Below are 21,440 nucleotides of genomic sequence, written 5' to 3' on the forward strand. Positions count from 1 at the left end.
TTGCTGAGAAAATATTACCAATAAAAAAATATATATATCCTATGGAAGCTGCAAAAGTACAGTCAAGAAAGTTTTGTTTTCCACAAAATTCAATTTGAACAGTAACTCACCAAAGTCACACCTCATAATTTTCGTAAGTACATTTCGTGTTCTCTGTAATTCAGCTGCTACCTGTCTGTACCATTGTGTTAGCACAAAGAAAAGAGGAGTATTTCCCCTTACCTCTTTTCCAGGCTTTGCTGCAGTCTGCCCTTGAGTGTCTCTCAACTTACGAGCATTCTCAAGTTCTTCTTGAAGTTTTGAAGCTAACTCCTTCAAAGAAAGTGGTAGTATTCTATTAGTTTAAACATTTAAAACTCCTAGAGACCTTTACATCAGAATTAACCTTTCTATTTCTTCAACTTTTTTAAGTTTTTTAAACTCTAATGACATAAAAGACTAAGGAAAACACATGAATGTAATTCACACAATTCAGAACAGAGGCACTGAAAGGATAAAAAAATATATTGTAATAAAAACACCAGAAAAATTATGCTTACACATTACTTAGTTATACTAATAAATTATTTGTGTAGCTAAGCATAGACACTGGTTTATGTATAGAAAGCTAAGGAAGACTGAACACATCAAGTGTACAACCTTTCCATCTTATGTTGTGAATCCCTTCATTTATTTTATATATTTTATATATATATACACATATATATGCAATGGGTCTAGGGAAATAGACATTTCTGCTACGCAGTTTCACATATCTCTATGCTACATATCCAACCTAGGCACTTAAGACTGTACTCTGGGTATTAAAACATACAAGAGGTGGAAAATGAGAATTGCTTACAGCTTTGCACAAATTGGTTTTGATGATCCTGCTTTCTCATCCATCTGTCTGTTAAATAAATACTAGCTTTATCTTTGTTTCCTAGGATTTGCCAGGTGGCAACCTATTAACCTATAAGGAATACTCTGAATACTTCATCAGTTTCATTGATTGGACTCCAACAATCATGTCCTATATTTGCCACCCTAAATTAAGTCATCTGGCCAACACCAAGCAGCAAGTCAGCAACAAAAACAGATTCAAAATTCATTTGTCCCACATGGTCAACCTTAAGCTTCAGCCACCAGGACATGGTGTCACATAACCATCTGTTCTGGTATGTGAAGAACTTGTTTAAACAAGCTGCATTTTCAATCTGATCAGAGAAAGTCCATGAAAAAATATTTAGAGAGCAGCAAGGCAAAGACTCATTATTTTATTATTTATACTGTGGGAGTTTGTTGTTTAACTAGGCTAATTCAGCGTGCATATGTAGAAAAACATCCACATAAAATCAACAGTAAAATTGTAATTGTGGCTTATGCTACATGTTTTAGTCAAAACAAAACACAGAGTAATAAAGTAATCATACTCTCCCCAAAGAAATACCTGTATTTTTTCATTCAAATTACTTTTATTTGGTTACCATCACATTAAGAAAAAACACGTTTGTGTCCAAACCTTTTGAATCTGAGCAGTTGGGAAATGAAACAACAAAAAAAGTTTAAAATTTTTGCTACTCTCCAAGAGAATTTTTGGAAAACTTCATAGCACCAAGTATACAGATTGAGCTTCAGTCATTTTGCCCTGTAAGAAAATGTCTTAAAATACTAACTTAAGTCGCTAACACCACTCCCTCACAAACCTATAGTTGGATTCCTAAATATTTTTTTTCTCACTAGTGTATTTTTTTGCATGTTAGCAAGAAAAGATACAGATTAAAACATGGAAGCATCTATTTAAATCATTAATATTCATGGTATCTTGTTAGAAAACATACTACTTGAGGTTACTTTTAATTCACTTTTGAAGCTAGTAAGATTTGGAATGGACAGGATATCTAGAAAACAGGCATTTGCTGAAATTTTGCAAAGCTACATACATCTCTGTCTAATGTTTGTATGAAAAGAATTAATATTAAAACGGTTTGCAAAGAAAGTACTTACAATATGAACATTTCCTCCTAACAAAATTTACATTGCGACAGTGGGCTTGACAAAGACCAACACTGTGTCCTAATCCAGCAATAAATTGATAAACCAAACATCCTAAAACTTCCCACAAATCAAAGAATCAATGGCTCTCAAAACATACTAATTTTGCACTTACAGTTGTAACATGTCTTATCTATTACTTCTTAATTATGCAAATATTGGGGCAAATCCTGTCATGGTAGGTAATCATTTAAAAAAAAAAAAAATACAATGTCTCATAGTGACAGCATTAACCTCTAAAAAATAGGTTTTTAATATATCCTTCAAAAAATTTCAGCAATGCTTCCTTAAGAGCAGCTACTCAGAGTAAGCACTTGTAAAGTATCTACTAGGAAGAAAATTAACTCTATCCCATCTGAAACCAGGACACATAAGAATTTTTCAAAGACATTACTGTATCTCCCATGAGTTCTGCTTTCACAATCCTTGCGCCCAGTCTGTTCATCTCCTCTTCATTAAGGATCCGAGGTGGCTCATCTTTTGATGTGTACCTGTAAAACACCAGCAGCACTAAACCCACAGAAAACACAACGTAGTAATCACCTGAATAATTAAGCATTATATGCCTACTATCCCAGTACATGTGCTCACACTGTCGAAAAATTGGTAACAACATAACATGAAAATGCCTTTGCAGCAGCTGCCAAGTACTCAAACAAAAAAGCCTGAATAAACTTTTTATAAGGTGTGTCTCCTTCTACTTTGGAGAACAATTAAATGAAAGTGCTATCTGCGACCATTTTCTCTGCATGAAACACCAGTCAAGAGCCAGTAGCAGGTATAAGCAGACAAAACACAAGGAAAATAGGAGCAGAAAGAGCAATTTAAGCCATTTTGTAATTCTCCTTTCAGGCTTTGGCCATGTTTTTACTTCACAGCTTAAGCAAAGATCCTGTATACCAAATGGTTTTCAATCTCTTGAAAATTCTTTGTGTGTGCACAGTACATTCTCTTCTTCTAAAGATGTTATGGCTGATACGGTGAAGTTTCCATGGAAAATTAACTGGCATCATTTTTAAAATATGAAGTCTCCTAGAGAAGCTACAGCTAGTAATAAACAGCATTATACCTTAACTTTAGTATTAAAAGGTCAGTGTATGAGTTCTTACGATAATAAGGTCTCCAAAAATTATGACAAGTTTGAGGGTCTTTTTCTCTAACCTTAGGAAAGACTAAAACCAACTAACCCTAAAAGTAAAATATCTAACACTAAAGAGATATAAGAATATGGGGGCTTGGGAGTAGGGGTGGGGAGCAGAGGGAATAAAAGAGGGAGGGACAATTCCCTCAATACTCAATACGGTTAAAGTTTGTAAGATTTGAGGGAGAACTTTGAAGATCATAGAATCATAGAATCAGTCAGGGTTGGAAGGGACCACGAGGATCATCTAGTTCCAACCCCCCTGCCATCGCCAGGGACACCTCACACTACATCAGGCTGGCCAGAGCCTCATCCAGCCTGGCCTTAAACACCTCCAGGCATGGGGCCTCAACCACCTCCCTGGACAACCCATTCCAGGCTCTCACCACTCTCATGGGGAAGAACTTCTTCCTCACGTCCAGCCTGAATCTCCCCACTTCCAGCTTGATTCCATTCCCCCTAGTCCTGTCACTACCTGATATCCTAAAAAGTCCCTCCCCAGCTTTCTTGTAGGCCTCCTTCAGATACTGGAAGGCCACAAGAAGGTCACCTCGGAGCCTTCTCTTCTCCACACTAAACATCCCAACTCTTTCAGTCTGTCCTCACAGGAGAGGTGCTCCAGCCCTCTGATCATCCTGGTGCCCCTTCTCTGGACACGTTCCAGCATGTCCATATTCCTGTTGGAATAGGGGCTCCAGAACTGGACGCAGTACTCCAGGTGGGGTCTCACCAGAACTGAGTAGAGGGGGAGAATCACCTCCCTTGACCTGCTGGCCACACTGCTCTTGATGCAGCCCAGGATCTGGTTGGCTTTCTGGGCTGCAAGTACACATTGACAGCTCATGTTGAGCTTCTCGTCCACCAGCACCCCCAAGTCCCTCTCCTCAGGGCTGCTTTCCAGCCAGTCACTGCCCAGCCTGGATTTGTGCTTAGGATTGCCTCAACCTGCACTTGGTCTTGTTGAACCTCATGAGGTTGGCTTGTGCCCACCTCTCCAGCCTGTCCAGGTCCCTCTGGATGGCATCCCTTCCCTCCAGCATGTCTGCTGCACCACACAGCTTGGTGTCATCAGCAAACTTGCTGAGGGTGCACTCAATGCCACTGTCCATGTCACCAACAAAGATGTTGAACAAGACTGGTCCCAGGACTGAGCCCTTACAGACTCTGCTTGTCACTGGCCTCCACTGGGACATGGAGCCACTGACAGCCACTCTTTGGGTGCAGCCATCAAGCCAGTTCTTTATCCATCTCGTGGTCCACCCATCAAACCCACGTATCACCAGTTTGGAGACCAGGATGTGGTACAGGACAGTGTCGAAGGCTTTGCTCAGGTGCCACCTGCGCAAAGATGGTGTCACCTTTAACTGCCAGATCTCCTCAGCCCTGAAGAAATGACCAAAGTTTTTTTTTTCTGCTTTGGAGATTGTGTCGGTGTGAGCTGAAATTCCCCCCCCACCAACAATAACCAGGCTAGCTCAGTCTGGAAGCAAATGAAAAGCTGTATTTACAAGCAAAGTCTAAAATCTACAATGAAATGCAATGAATATGTACAAATATACAAAATTCACAACATTCACAAATGTATACAATCAACAGAAAAGCACAACCGATCTCCCTTTGCTTCCCCCCAAGGGGACCCTCCCAAAGGGGCCTCCCTCTCCCAGGAGCTTCCCCCCCAGACCCCCCTGGACAGAGAAGCACAGTTAGTTAAGCAGAAAGTTGTTAACTTAGCTGCCAAGGTCAGTGTGTGTTATCTTCAGCCAGAAGAGAAGAAGAAACAGCAGCCAGACAGCCCAGCAACTGCCCCCACTGCCGAACGCAGAATGTGCAGAGTGCCTACTTTGTTTTGGGTAATAGTTCTTAAACATTTCTATCTATCCAATGGAAGTGTTTAGAACAATCGTTATTTTGCTTTCTTACACCCAATAGTGACTTATTTACATTCTTTCACTTTCTCTGTTCTGAACTTTGCAAGGAAAAATTAAAAAGACAGTTTCAAACCATCACAGTCCACCCCTTCTAAACAATTCCATTGGCTGCTACTATCCTTTATCTAATCTAAAATAATATCTACAACAATAGGTGAATAAAGACCATAGTCCATTCCGGCTATCTCAGATGTAGATGATTCAAAAGAGTCAAATCACAGGAAAAACAGCAAACAGCTTGTTTCCTCGCAGATGGAGCGAAGGAAGGAACAGGGACTCTCAGGTGACTCAGGGCTCTCAGGGTTCGTGCACCGTAGATCTCATGAACTCTCCTCTTGGGCGCGATGCTGTATCTGCGCAACACTCTGAATTTAACCTCTTTCAGCCAAAGTTAGATTTCTTTGTGGAATACACTGAATTTCACCATTTTCTTGCATCACCCAATAGGTGTGACCAGGACCTTCAGCAGAAACCACCCCTCGGACAGGTTTGGCCTCTCCTGAAGGAGAAAATACCCAAACAGTTTTGCCTAACAGATTCTTTTCTCTGATAACAGGAATTCTATCACCTTCTTCCTTTCGCAACAAATCTGATTGGGCAGGTCCAGCTCGATTCACTGAACCTCTACTATTCACCAACCAGGTTGCTTGTGCTAAATGTTTCTCCCAGTTTTTCAAAGATCCACCCCCCATGGCTTTGAGAGTGGTTTTCAGCAAACCGTTGTAGCGTTCGATCTTCCCTGCAGCTGGTGCATAGTAGGGAATGTGGAATATCCACTCGATGCCGTGCTCTTTGGCCCAGTTTTTTACAAGATTGTTCTTGAAATGAGTTCCATTGTCCGACTCAATCCTCTCTGGAGTTCCGTGTCTCCACAGGATTTGTCTCTCCAGGCCAAGAATGGTGTTACGTGCAGTTGCATGAGGAACTGGATAAGTTTCCAGCCATCCAGTGCTTGCCTCTACCATAGTCAGCACATACTGCTTACCAGATCGAGAACGAGGTAGAGTGATGTAGTCAATCTGCCAGGCTTCACCATACTTGTACTTGGACCATCGGTCACCGTACCACAAGGGCTTGATCCGCTTTGCCTGCTTAATAGCAGCACAAATGTCACAGTCATGGATGACTTGTGTGATAGCATCCATGGAAATGTCAATGGATCTGTCACGAGCCCATCGGTAGGTTGCATCTCTGCCTTGATGTCCTGATGAGTCATGGGCCCACCGAGCTAAGAACAGCTCACCTCGGTGTTTCCAGTCAAGATCAGGATCAGGATCAGAGTTTGTGTCCACCTGGGAAACTCTTGCAGCTAGATCTGCCTGATGGTTGTGTTGTTGTTCCTCAGTAGCTTTGCTCTTAGGAATGTGAGCATCGATGTGTCTCACTTTCACTGGGATTCTCTCAATGCGAGCAGCAATGTCTTGCCACAGATCTGCAGCCCAGATAGGCTTTCCCTTCCTCTGCCAGCCATTCTTCTTCCAGTCTTTCAGCCAACCCCACAAGGCATTGGCTACCATCCACGAGTCGGTGTAGAGATAAAGCTTTGGCCATCTCTCACGTTCAGCTATGTTAAGAGCTAGCTGGACAGCTTTTACCTCTGCAAATTGACTGGATTCTCCTTCTCCATCTCTCGCTTCTGCAACTCTGCGCGTTGGACTCCACACTGCAGATTTCCATCTCCGCTTGTTCCCAACAAGACGACAGGAACCGTCTGTGAACAAAGCATATCTCTTTTCATCATCAGACAGATCACTGTAAGGAGGAGCTTCCTCAGCACAAGCTACTCTCTCCTCTGGAGGTTTAGCACAGCTTGTGCCTTCTGGCCAGTTTGTGATCACCTCCACCAAACCAGGCCTTTCGAGATTTCCCATTCGAGCTCTCTGTGTTATCAGAGCCATCCACTTAGACCAGGTAGCATCTGTTGCATGATGTGGTGAAGAACCTTTGCCTTTGAACATCCAATTCAGAACTGGCAATCTAGGAGCTAGAAGAAGTTGTGACTCAGTTCCGATCACTTCAGAAGCAGCTTTCACTCCTTCATAAGCAGCTAAAATCTCTTTCTCTGTTGGAGTGTAGTTTGCCTCTGAGCCTCTGTAGCCACGACCCCAGAAACCAAGAGGACGTCCTCGTGTCTCCCCTGGAGCTCTTTGCCATAAGCACCAGGTTGGACCATTGTCACTCGCGGCCGTGTACAGAATGTTCTTAATGTCTGGACCAGTTCGGACAGGTCCCAGACCCATCGCTTGGACTACCTCTCGCTTGATCTGGTCAAAGGCTGCTTGTTGCTCAGGACCCCATTGGAAACTGTTTCTCTTTCGAGTCACATCATAGAGAGGTTTCACAATCTGACTGTATCCAGGAATGTGCAGTCTCCAAAATCCCACTATGCCTAGGAAGCGCAGAGTTTCTTTCTTGTTGATGGGATTTGCCATGGTGGAGACTCTGTTTATCACATCCATTGGGATGTGACGGCGACCATCTTGCCACCGCACTCCCAGAAACTGGATTTCTCTGGCAGGTCCTTTCACCTTGTCTCGCTTGATAGCGAAACCAGCTTGCAAGAGAATGTCAATGATTTTGTTACCTTTCTCGAAGACTTCTTCAGCAGTCTCACCCCAGACGATGATGTCATCGATGAACTGAATGTGTTCTGGAGCTCCACCTTTCTCCAAAGCATCATGGATCACTGCATGGCAGATGGTTGAACTGTGAATCCACCCCTGGGGCAAACGATTGAATGTGTACTGAATGCCTCTCCAGGTGAAAGCAAACTGAGGCCTGCATTCCTCCGCTATGGGAATAGAGAAGAAAGCATTAGCAATGTCTATGGTAGCATACCATTTGGCCTGCTTGGATTCCAGCTCATATTGGAGTTCCATCATGTCTGGTACAGCTGCACTCATGGGTGGAGTTACTTCATTCAAGGCACGGAAATCAACTGTCAGACGCCACTCTCCATTCTGCTTTCTCACAGGCCAGATTGGACTGTTGAAAGGTGAATGAGTTTTGCTGATGACCTTCTGACTCTCCAACTGACGAATCAAGTTTTGAATGGGCACCAAAGAGTCACGGTTGGTTCTGTATTGTCTGTGATGCACAGTTTGAGAAGCAACCGGCAGCTTTACATCCTCTATCTCATGTTGTCCCACAACTGCAGATTCATCTGAAAGCTCAGGTCTAATGGACAACTTCAATTTTCCTCCATCAATTTCTACAGTTGCTATTCCAAAAGCCCATTTGTAACCCTTAGGGTCTTTAAAACGCCCTTCTCTCAGAAAGTCAATTCCCAAAATACAAGGTGCATTAGGACCTGTTACAATAGTATGTTTCTTCCACTGCATCCCAGTTAAACTTATATCAACCTCTATCTTAAACAACTCTTGAGACCCACCAGTGACTCCCTGAATAGTTATAGATTCTCCCCCTTGATAATTTGATGGTATTATGGTGCACTGAGCTCCTGTGTCAACCAAGGCCCTGTACTTCTGAAATTTTGAAGTGCCAGGCCACTGGATGTACACATCCCAATAGATTCTGTTATCTCCATTATCCCTTACCTCCCCCTGGCGGAAGGCAGGGCACCCCTAATGGTGGGGATTACATCCACATGTACAGCTGGCACAACGTCCAGCACCAGAATTAGGATCACTGTTGGAGCTATCAGAGTTGTTCTGGGAAACTGAGGAAGCGACAGCTACCCTCTTGGTATTGCTACCTCGGGATCTGCCCCTCTGCAGCTCCCGTAACCTCTTGAAAAGATCAGAAGTTGGTTGACCATCCCATCTGTTCATGTTCTCACCAAACTGATCACGCAGAGTTATCCAGATACTGCCACGTGATTGCCTCTGCTGTCTGTTTTGGTTTGACCTATTCTGGAATGGCCTTCTTGGAGCACGTCTGTTTCTGACAGCTGAAACTTGTATCCATCTGGAGGAAGAGGAATTAGAATCATCCCCCTTCATCAAGTTGGATATGGAGGTTTTAAGTTCCTCCTTCAGCTCTTTCATGCAATTCTCCATCTTTCCAGACAGAGTTTCAATGGCTGAAACCAAAGAAGTACGTGCAAGACTATCCTCCAGCTGCCTCATTTGGTCAGTGAAATGGCCAACAGTAGGAGGTGCTCCACCATAATTTCTTGCCACAATCCTGCTTGCCAGAATAGTGGCATAATTAGGAGGAGCAAGCTTAATGAGCTTTTTGGCAAGGCCTGTTCCAACAGGAATTTCATCAGGATTCAGAGTCTTATGATCTCCATACATTACTTCTCTCACAGCAAACTCTCTCAGACGCCTGATTCCCTCAGCTATTGTGGTCCAAGGCTTAGGGTTCCATGGTAAATCATCTCTGCTGGGGTACCTCAGCGAGACTGCCAATAAGAGGCGTGCCCACAGAGAAACTTTACCAATGCACTTGCCTAGGTGCCTGTCTATGCCTGTATCCTTTGAGAGCATCCCCAACTGAGAGGCCGACTTGTCGCCTACCACCAATGCTGGGGCACCCATATCAAAACACCTGGCTAGCCAAGACAGGACTGGCTCATTATCTCCTCTGATGTAATCCTTCCTCACATGTCTAATTTCCTGTCTGGGTGCATTAGCTGACTGTATGTCATCCTCATCCTCATCATCATCATCATCATCCTGAGGTCGCTGTCCCCATAATCCTATTTTAATCCTCCGTTGAATTTCTTTGAGTTCAGAGGCACTACCAGCAGTTGCTAATCTACCAGGGTCTACATCCTGACCTACATCTCCATCATCCATGTGGGGTCTCAAGAGGTCTACCAGAGTTTTAAGGCTAACCCTCTCTTCCTCATCAGAAGGATCTTTCTTAACAGAGGGACCCTGAGTAGAAGGACCCTCATCTCCATCTGCACCATCTCCTGCAGCATCTGCATCTCCTTTACGCTTTCTGGTTACAGTGGCCACCAAATTTACTGGCTTGGTTTTCACATTCACAGCAGAGTTGGAAGAGCAAGTAGCCTTATGTCTTTCTTGATACAGTGCTATCAGTAGCCATATGATTATTCCAAGAAGCAACAAAATTAAGATTAAGGCTAGTACAAGATATCTAGGGTACCACTGGTTACAAAGACCCTCTGTAGTTGTAAGAGGAGTAACAAACTCATATGTGTCTGCTAGCAGATCCATAGTTGAGTTACCATAGCTTCTTAGCCCAATAAGACCATAACAGAATTCACCAACATTCAGTAACTTGTTCTTAACCCAAAGAAATGACTTATATGCCACATATCTCACAATCTTGTCTATCATGCAGGAAACAGCCCATCTGTAGACAATCACACTGATAACAGAGGAAATAAAATTACTCAAAATCCAAAACAGCTTCATTTTGCTTCCTAATCTGAGCAGAAATAAATCAAACAACTATCGAGCCCCACGTTGGGCGCCAAAAATAAAAAGTGTGTCGGTGTGAGCTGAAATTCCCCCCCCACCAACAATAACCAGGCTAGCTCAGTCTGGAAGCAAATGAAAAGCTGTATTTACAAGCAAAGTCTAAAATCTACAATGAAATGCAATGAATATGTACAAATATACAAAATTCACAACATTCACAAATATATACAATCAACAGAAAAAAAGCACAATCGATCTCCCTTTGCTTCCCCCCAAGGGGACCCTCCCAAAGGGGCCTCCCTCTCCCAGGAGCTTCCCCCCCCAGACCCCCCTGGACAGAGAAGCACAGTTAGTTAAGCAGAAAGTTGTTAACTTAGCTGCCAAGGTCAGTGTGTTATCTTCAGCCAGAAGAGAAGAAGAAACAGCAGCCAGACAGCCCAGCAACTGCCCCCACTGCCGAACGCAGAATGTGCAGAGTGCCTACTTTGTTTTGGGTAATAGTTCTTAAACATTTCTATCTATCCAATGGAAGTGTTTAGAACAATCGTTATTTTGCTTTCTTACACCCAATAGTGACTTATTTACATTCTTTCACTTTCTCTGTTCTGAACTTTGCAAGGAAAAATTAAAAAGACAGTTTCAAACCATCACAGAGATGCCCAGTCCAAAGCCCCAAAACTCAGCAGTAACATTCACATTAAATTCACCAGAAACAGAACCCTCAAAGATTAAGTTCTCACTTCTCCTTAACCTGTATTTTTCAAAGTAAGGCAGACTACTCCAGTAAAGGGAGGAAGACATATTTATTTCTTCATATTATATGTTTTTTTAAGCAGTGCCAGAGCTTGAATCGTTGTCTGAACTTTTTGACACTAGAGACATTGTTTTGATTTGCTTTTTATCTTGTGTCGATTTAAACTCTGAACCAGCCACATTACTGTGATTTTCAGCAAACGCTAGCTGGATGGACTTGTCCCCTCGGGAGATTCCTTGGACATCCAATCAGCACTTTTAATTACCCTATGTCATAACTGTTCAGAGCACTTTGATTTATAGGCTGAAGAAACTCGGTGCTTTATAAGGCATAAAACTTTAAAGGTACACTGCCAGCATAAGAGATGAGGAACTGAACTAGCAACACCTATTAATCCAAGCCTCCACATCAATGCAGATTTATTTTCTGTGACTGACAGCACCACTGAGGGAGTACATGTATTCCAAGACTTGAAATTTTAGGAAGAAAAAGAAAGCAGCAGCTCATAAATTATTCCCAACAGATAACTACCACACATATTCAAACCTGAAATGTTCCAAAAGCCAAAATTTCCTACAAAATTCTATAACTCCCTAGTGAAGAAAACAGTAAGACAGATCATATACACAGAAGCTTAAAAGAACTGAGAAATAAGTCAATAGGCAGAGGCTACATGGTTTTCCAGGCCTAAATAATCACCACTTCACTAATAAATCATCTCAGTAATCATATTGGCTAAGAAATATAATTAAAATATCAAAGAAGATGCACAATTGGGTTTAACAGCACTAAAACAGAAAACACATGCAAAAGAAAGCACCAGGTAAATAGTTTCTATGCTTAGTTCTTTTCTGAGAGGAAAAGAAAAGAATTATCTTTTCTATCACAATAATTGAATTCTTTGAGCTTGAATAAGCAAACTGCTTCCGTACACAATTCAATTTCCCCAAATTTGCAACTTTGTCCAGTTACAATTAGCATTGCACTTAATTCATGTGGTAATCAAAAGCTAAAGGTGCAGCTTTTGTACTTGCAATAAAAAGTGAATCACCGTTATTTAACACAAAAAGAAAAGTAAGGGAGTAGCTGCTTCTTTTTGTATAAAAATGAGACAATGGTATTGTTAAACTTCTACTCAATAGTTACATGCTCTGCTAGGTCTGTCTGGGATGGAGTTCACGCTCTCCATATAGCAGCCTGTATGGTGCCATGCTTTGGACGTAACTGGTGACAGCACTGATAACACACCAGTGTTCTGGCTGTTTTTCAACACTGCTTACACAGCTTCAAGTGTTTCTCTGGTTCTCCTTGTGTACCCCAAGCAAGATGGCTACAGTGGGCAAAAGGCTGGGAGGGGCACGGCCAAAACAGCTGATCCAAATGGGCCAGAAGGCTATTCCATGCAGTATAACATCACAGCAATAAAAAATGGGCAGTGCAGCCCTTCCAAAGTAGCTGCTGCTCAAACACTGGTTGAGCATCAGTCTGCTCATAGGAGGTGGTGAGTGACTGTGTTTGTATCACCTATTTTTGTCTCTTCACTTCTTAAACTATCTTTATTGATACAGGATTTTCTTCCCCTTTTGCTCTTCTGATTCCCTCTGCAGGAGGGAGAATGAGCAAGCAGCTGGATATATGCTTACCTGCTTGCTGAGGTAAACATGCAAAGCAACATCCAGCTCCACACCTTCCCCCATCCACAGAAACAAAAAACCCAAACCAAACCAAACCAAAAAACTACAAACCCACAAAAAAAAAATACACACAAAAAGCAGACAACTAAACAAAATGCTCTATTTGTATGACCTGACACCACACTGTGGAAACAAAACTGAAAATGAAGGTAGACATACTAAAGGATTTTATGCCATTTACACAGATGATTTGTGCTAATCAGTGAAATTTGTGGGGGGGTTTAAAACATATGGTATTTAAAACGAAGGAAAAGACCCCAACTATGCATAATCACACCTTTTTGTGCATGAAAAAGCTTCCTGGAGGGGTTTTTCTACATGTAATTCTGAGTGTGCATTTTCACTGTCATGGAGTCTTTGAACTGCACACAGATCCACTCTCCCAGCTCACTCAGCATTCCTCCTTACAGGAATACTTGTGTTTCCTTACGGAAACCTATGTACTACCCAAGGCAGGCAGAAAACAACTGTGGATTGTGCAGACCTTGTACCTGAGCGAAGTCATCTAAGTTTACAGAGTCTGTTTAAGTGGTAAGAACCTCAAGCACTTCAGAGCAATATCTATTTGGGCAATGTATAGAAAAACAAAGAGGATCACTAAATTCAAAAGTCTACTATGTCTCATAGATCAGAGGCTTAACGCTACAAGACCTTTCTTTCAGAGTAACCAAAACAGCTATAAAGATATATTTCTCATTTCCCAAAAAAGTAATGCCTAGGCAAATACTAAAATAAACAATAAAACAAGACATGACAAACACTTACGACTGTGACTTCCCAATAGTGCATACAAACTATTCATGCCAGAATGGGAACTATGCCTGCCTTGATGTGTATTCAAACTCATGCTTTAAAAATTAACAAGTAAATAAATAATAAATTAGATTAAGTGAACGTCATACAATCTATCTTCCTGCTATCAAAGGAAATGTAAATTTCATAGGCCCCTAATAAAGTGGAAAATATAGCATGTAAAACCTGGAAAACATACCCAACCTATACAATGCAAAGAATTGTATAACTAAGCTCCCCGTTTCTGGCTAGTCATGCAGTACTCATTTAATGAGCAACTACTTTTTACAAATACACAGAGAGGTATCTGCAAATACTACATGAAGGAATAGTTATAAATAAAATAAATACTTTAATGTATTGTTGCAAGAATCCAACAATTAAGCATTAAATTCACAACCCTGCTATAAGATTTTCTGCAAATAACTGACATAAGAAAGAAGGACTTACACTTCATCATATTCATCAAATGCTGTTTCCAACTAAAATCATCTTTCTTACATCCTATGGCCAAGAGTATTTACTTGTCCAATTTCCCCAAGCAATTAAATAACACCATCTTGACTCAAAAATACTTCTGCACATGCCTACCTCTTATTGGGAAGATCTGAAGGAAAGCATTCACAGTAATAACCACACTACTCATATCACTTGAAGAACCAGTATGCTGGTAATACAGGTGGCCTTGAGGAGAGCAAAAGCTCACTTGTCTACAACTCACTGACTTTTCCTTACTACTCTGTGTTGGCTTTTACTAAAGCAAGTCAAGCAAACTGAAATTCCAAACATGTTTGTGTTCCCTCTCCTATTTAGTTTTGCCTCCTTTTCAAAGAAAATTCACTTTTCTAATCAATACCTTCCACTGTTTTTCATATGCTACTACTTTAGCATGAGTTCACCTCATTGGTGGCAAACCTATCCCTGCTGTATCAATTAGCTGAGTTTTTAGTCAGCATTTTCGAATATTTCGAGCTTGTCTTTTATAAATTCAGTTAAGATACTGTTCTGCAGGGTTTTTACCAAGAGGCCAGTTTTACAGCAGTGTGAATGAACGTTTATAATGAAGCAGAAGATAATCTATCATTAACAATTCTCGAATATGCTGAGGAGATAGGGCAAGTATGGGCTGTTCATTACTTCTACAGCAGACCATTTTAGCCACCCCTAGGTTGGGAGGCTAGCCTCCTCCTAATTAAGGAGATCTGATCTACTACTGTCACAAAGAACATAGAGTTTCCAACATAATTTGCCATGAAAAATACAGGAAATAAAAGACAAGCAAAGATGTTTGCAAAATACCTAGAAAGTGACGGTGCACTGTCAGTTAACTTTTGTTTCTTCCCAGGTATACCACTCAGGTACTCCTGCGGTGACTTCTCTTTTTCATCACTTGAAGTTCTCTCCCAACTACTGTCATCAGTTTGTTCCCTACTACCTGATGACTTTTGATCAGACATTAATTTCTCATGGACATCCTCTGTGTGTGTTTTGGTCCACAGTGCAGTATCCTCACTAGGTTTTTGGAAACGACTGCTCAAAGAACTGTGAGCTGGCTCTTTGGAAGAGGACTGTTGCGACTTGTAGTCTCTAGATGCACTGTAAGATGATAAATCATCATCAGAGGGTTTCAGAAATTTGTGTTTCATGTTGCTTAGAGATGAACTTTTTTCCCAGCTTCGTTTTAGATCAGAGTGTTTTTCTGCTTTGGAGATGTAGTCTCTCGCTACTGAGTCTGTGCTACTGTGTCCACGTTCTTGGTCTTCTCTTGACATATCTTTTTTATAACCTTTGTCTTCTTGTGCCCATTTCTTGCCATACTTCTCTCCAGTACTGCCCCAACACATTTTCCTATCATCTTCATCTCTTGTCTCCTTTCTCATATGCTGTTCTGTCTTCTCTTTCTCGCCTTTGGAATAGTCACTTTTCTTCCATCTTCCCATTCTATCGTAATCTTTGTTTCTGGATGCAACTTTTTCAGCCTCTTCTAATCGTGACTGAAATATCTCCACTGACTGTAGGAAAGAATTTAACAGCAACAACAAAAAGTTATGATGCTTTTAAGATCATGCAGTATTGTAAAGCTCCCTACAAAGTATTACAAGAAAGGCATTATTCTGTGAAAACGAGTCACTGTGCAGAGGGCAAGGCATAAGCCATGGAGCAAAAAGAAAGACGAGTACTAGAAACGTCCCTTACAGCCCTGTCTGCTAGATGCTCTGTTGGGAAGGCTTTCTGATACTTTCTCTTGAATGATTTCTAACTTTCATCCCAAGAAGATAAAAACGCTAAAGCCTCAGAATTTGTTTCTTCCTGGCTACCTGGAGATTAGGGGCATGAGCTAAGGAGAAAGGCTTCCTCTTTCTTACTCGTTAATTTTGCATTTATGCTCACCAGATGCTCAGCTTCTACAGAATCAATGGATGTTCCCATTATAATATTTTACAGTCTAGTTAACCTCTTAACACAGGAGAGTGGGTTCAAAATCCTTAGCCTGAAACAGGCTTTGAATCCCTGTCTCCGGATTACTGGACAAATACTTCATCCGCTAGGCAATTATGAAAATGTGGACTGCCCTTCTCTCTTTTGAACTGAAATAAAAGCCACCAATTATTTTTTTCCCTACTTCTCTCAAAATATTAAACACTGAAGCAAATCAGGCAGGGATCTCTTTCAATCACTATCTTGTACCTTCAGCAGCCAGTGTGGTTCATGCTGTTTGAGCTCCACTTTCTTGAGAAAGATACTTAAAGTAATGTTCTTTATAATCATTGAATAATTCTACCACTGCTGACCATGTTGGTTTCATCTCTCAGGAGTGACTATAATTCAATCTAAAGACAACAGTCATATCAACTTATTTAGCATTTCCACAACCAAACTAGTCTTAATAAAAATAAAAAATAAATATAAAATAAAAAACACAGAAACCCCAAATGTAACATTGTGGCAAAGATTTAACACCCTAGACCTTTGATCAATGCTTCTAAAGACAACATCATATGTAGAGAGCGAGGCCTTACAGAGTTAATACTGTTATGGCAGACTGTTTTATTAAAAATAAATCCTGAAGATTTTTAAAACCTTCAGAAGCAAGCAGCTTTCTCAATATATTGGGACTGAGTAGATCACAAGCATCCAGAAGCTCTCCAAATTACCTTAGCGTTGTTATTATTCTTCCCAACAATCATCATTATCTGTTACATGCAAGAGAACAGAATATATTTTCTGGTATACAGCATAATTTTGGAAGCACTCAGGTACTGGGATCATTTGAACCTCCTGATGTAGAAGATAAGTTGTTTTAAATGTGTTAAAGGATCCCATATAAAAAAAAATATTTGAGAAAAAAGAAAAAAACAATATATAAAAGGCTAGGTAACTAAACTCTTGATCACTTGAGAAATGCTTCAGAGGATGTTTCTTCTTGATTTCATTATGTCTTACACTACTTATTAAGTATTTGTGTCTTTACCATGAAAGTAACCATTTCCAAGCATTTATTAGTATGAAAAAAAAAGTAATTGATAATCTTTACCCCATATCTCTCAGCCACAATTTCCTCAAAATCTCGTTTCTCTCTCTCAGCCTGCTCCTTCATCCTTTGGTATGATTTTCGTAACCAGCTTAATCCAGCATCTTCTACCACTGTAACTAAAGTAGAATATAATGAGAGGTTGTAGTTTTTTTATGTCAGTAGTTATTCTTATTTAACTTTATTCTGTATGTGACCTTAAACCTTTACTTAAACTCAAACTTAGTTTAAAAAGCGAAGACGTGCCAAAAAATTTTTTTGAAAGACCACAGTAACACAATTACATGTTTTTATAAGTTAATGTTCCTGTAACACCACTGATTTAATTTAAGTTCCTTCATTTTATCGTAAAACAGAAACAAATAGTTTCCAAGACAGGAGTGCCATATGAGAAGTTGTGGGGGTGGTTTTATGAAATTAAAGAATCTTCGTATTGTTTCCATTTTCTGTGCCTATTCTTTGGCATATCCTTTACATACAAAAAAGTCCATTCTCCTCCTTAGAAAATTAATGAGTGACCATTGCTTTCCACTTGAGAAGCTAACAGAGTTCTTAACATTCAGGACACATACTCACTGATGCCTGTCACCTCTTAGAGATCACAGATCTCTGTGACTCCTAGAAGAGAAGCATGAGGCTAATGGTTTGCAGGACAGACTGTCCACAGGGAAAGGCTCCCAAACAGAAAAGCCAGGGACCCTACTGTTCCCTGTTGACAGAACACAACAACCCTTCTTATGACAAAATAAACGCTTCATGACATTATGAAAACTTTATCTAACTGCTCTTGATGGCTGTTAGATAACCCTGGGGTACAGAAAGAAATTAAAAGGTTACAGAAATAATATTTTTCACAAACTGCATCTGTAATGTACTTCATTTTTATGTGACTCAGACTTCTGTGGTTGAATATTTTAAAACTGTAATTTGTGTAATGGAATGAAAGGAACCAAATGAGATGACAATAATTTATCTTGTCTTGGTTAAATCATGCTTTCCCTTAATTAGTTCAAAATGGAGAGTTTCTGTAGAAGGTCAAACCGCTCAAGATTAAAAACCAGTGAAAATAAGTTCTACAAACCAACAGACTATGATATTAACCTGATATTCATTATCAAATTTTCATCCAAATATTACTGTATTACATGTTATTGATACCCTCTTTACATCAACATTACCAGCAACTTGTTAGCAACACAGAGACCAGAGCCTGGAGGCAGAAATCTAAGATTATTATTAAAAGTTGCTGTTTACCTTTCTTAATGGAAGTTGCTTCATCCTTCTCTGGTGGCAAACCTGTACCACCATCTTTCCAATACGGATTGAGTTCTCTCTCAGACAGCATGGCCTAAAACAGAAATTATTTTAATGTGTGCATAGCATAGGGCTTGTGGTTTCCAGAATATCTGATAAATTTTGAGAGACTTATCAAGCAGTAGAACAGCCTACCTGTAACTTGCGCTATCTAAAGACAAGTAGAAATAAGCATTCTCTGCTTGAACTTTGAGAAGACAAATTAAAAAGACAGTTTTAAACCACCACAGCATGACTCCCCATCCTCAGTCAAAGGGTCTCAAACCCTTCTTAGACAAGAGGAGTTTTACTGTTTGACTGCATTACTAGTGTAACAGGAACACTCTTCTGTGTCTGAAGCACTGCTGTTACAGGGGCTCTGAGTTCTACTTCAGTTACTGCTTTTCACCCTCAAACTAGATCACTTATTGTGATTCTGTCAACTGACTTCTCTGGAAGCAGGCAAGGAAGTCCACTGGAGAGAAGGGTTGATCAGGCATCCCAGCACTGACTGAATTTTTAATTTTTCTGTTATAGCATCAACTCATCGCCACCAATGGCATGCTGGATGTATCTACTGTATGCATTGTTTTGGATATAAAAAAAAAAGGACAGACATTCTGATGAAGAAAACACAAAAGCATAAACCTGCATGGAAAGTAAATGCTTGAGTTGGACAATCTGTAAAAGTCAAGAATACATATAAACTGTCATTAACCATATAATATATTCTGACACTAAGGATTTAAGACCTTCACAGTCCTTCAACAGCACAAAAAAAAATATTCAGCAAAAAGCTGCATTCTACATATGAACAGCATTCCAGGTCGATTTCTTTCCTAGCCACAACACAACTACCTGGAAAACCAAACAGCAACAAAAGCAACGAATGGCCTATTGTGAGACATGAAGACAACTATGTTTTCAGATCAGCTTATGCTGCATTTAAGGAGCTGAATGAACAAACAAAGCAGCCAGCCACTGTGTGCAAACAGAACTAACTTATTAGAAGAAACCCCTTCCCCAGCCAGATTCTGACCACGTAAGTGCCTGTGCAAAACTGGCATGAAAGGCACAGCAACATCTCAGAATTCTCTCATCAGAAACACACAAGCCTCAGCACCCCAGGCTTTAACACAATAATTTAGGTAAGCTTTTATCATACAAACCAATGGTGCCCCTTCCATACACAACCCACTGGAAAGAAGGCCACCAACAGTCTGTCATTGTTATTGAGCAAGTATTTCCAAAACCCTTCAAATACTACAGAACACAGCATTAATAAAACTGGCTTTCTCCCTACCTAGAAGATAGTTTCAGATCTTTTCTCCACAAGATAAGCTTATTGTATGGGACTTTCCCATCCCAAGCAGAATAAATACCTGATCAATTAAATTTAAAATCACTATCACACAATAAATCAGGCATTCATTTTAAAACTATACAAAGAGATGTATAAGAGCCAATTCATTGGTTCATTCATCACACAGAATTTAGTAACATGCAGAAAAAAAAAATACATTAGTTTCTCCTACCTGCTCAAGTTCTTGAGCTTTCTGGCGCTCCAGTGTTTTTTCTTTGTTTCTCTCACCTTTGACAGCTGCTGCTGATGTGGTTTTCAATAACATGAAGTCTAAATTCATCCATTCTTCTCTCTTTAAAATAAAGACAAAGAACTGTCATTCATATTTCCAACAAAAACATGGCTTAGGTACAAATCCAACTAGCACAGCTGACAAATGTTACTTAAAATGAACAGTACAGGCTTTATGAATGCATATTAAATACTATAATAAAAAGTAAATATTATTTTAAGAACTTCCATCTTTCAATTTTTAAAAATTCACTTACACAAACCAATTTCATGTCTTTCTGTAATTTGAGGCACATCTTCACAATGCATTTAAGACAAATAAATATGCAAACTCTACAGACTGCTTATTAGGTACTTAAATGAACACTGTACAGCTGGACTACTTCCTTTTCCTCTTGCTAATTCTGACTTTGTGACCTCTCAGTGTATAGAACATCTGCAATCATAACAGAGCACAGCTCAAATCCTGGATATCTAGGCACCAACTGCACCCTCAAATTTAACAGTTACACATCTAGGCTCTGTGAACTGTGTCCACAATAGCAGGTAGAAAATTGCATTTACAAAGCCTAAGCCCAATTGAGGACATTTTAAAAATAAGGACTACTCTCTAAAGAAAAGTAACATAGAAAAAAACTAGACATACCTACTACCTTTATACACACACAACCTGAAGCCTAAAAAAAAGGCAGATGTACACACTACAAAACAAACATCTGGAACACTCCTAGGGGTAGCATCACAACCAAAATAACAAGATTACTCTCATTCTGAAACATGTCCTGGAAGAAAAGTCTTCATATCTTCAGCAGAGCTTGAGCCTGACTTGTCAATCCAGATGGATGCTTACATCTCACACTTCCAGTTATTTAAAAACTGTATTAGACAACACACCAGTGAGTTTCACAGATGAAATGCAACGTTCCACTTCTTGGATCTCCTCTAAGGAAGAGGAGGAATTGACAATAATCTGTCTTCAAGTGATTCAATAGTATCTATGCCAACATTAGCAAGCAGCATAGATCAACAGAACTGGATGTGCATAGGACCTCTGGAGGTCATCTGGTCCAACCACCCTGCTCAAGTTGCTCAGGACCACATCTGGACAGCTTGTAAATATATCCTCTGGGTAACCTGTGCCAGTGCCTGGTCATGCCCACAGTAAAACACCATTTTCTGATGGTCAAGCTCCTGTATTTTGGTTTGTGCTCGCTGCCTCTGGTTCTGTCACTGGGGACCACCAGAAGGAGCCTAGTTCTGACTTCTCTATACAGGCTTTGAATCTGTGGTTTGGGGAATTTTGGGGGGGCTTGACTCAGGT

The 21,440-nt window shown here is 40.4% G+C and overlaps 1 protein-coding gene across 1 annotated transcript; it reads right to left on the reverse strand.

The window, feature by feature from the left end:
• Positions 1-222: 222 nt before the first annotated feature.
• On the reverse strand, positions 223-20,180 carry LOC128980586 (CWF19-like protein 2; the record flags this gene model as incomplete). The annotated part of the gene is made up of 6 exons (XM_054399050.1): positions 223-312; positions 2,429-2,525; positions 15,000-15,712; positions 17,236-17,351; positions 18,487-18,580; positions 20,061-20,180. Coding segments are annotated over 6 exons (1,230 nt in total), but the record flags the coding sequence as incomplete, so codon positions are not given.
• Between the last annotated feature and the right edge of the window lie 1,260 nt (positions 20,181-21,440).

The sequence above is a fragment of the Indicator indicator genome, unplaced genomic scaffold, assembly GCF_027791375.1.
Source record: "Indicator indicator isolate 239-I01 unplaced genomic scaffold, UM_Iind_1.1 iindUn_scaffold_333, whole genome shotgun sequence".
Lineage (NCBI taxonomy): Eukaryota > Metazoa > Chordata > Aves > Piciformes > Indicatoridae > Indicator > Indicator indicator.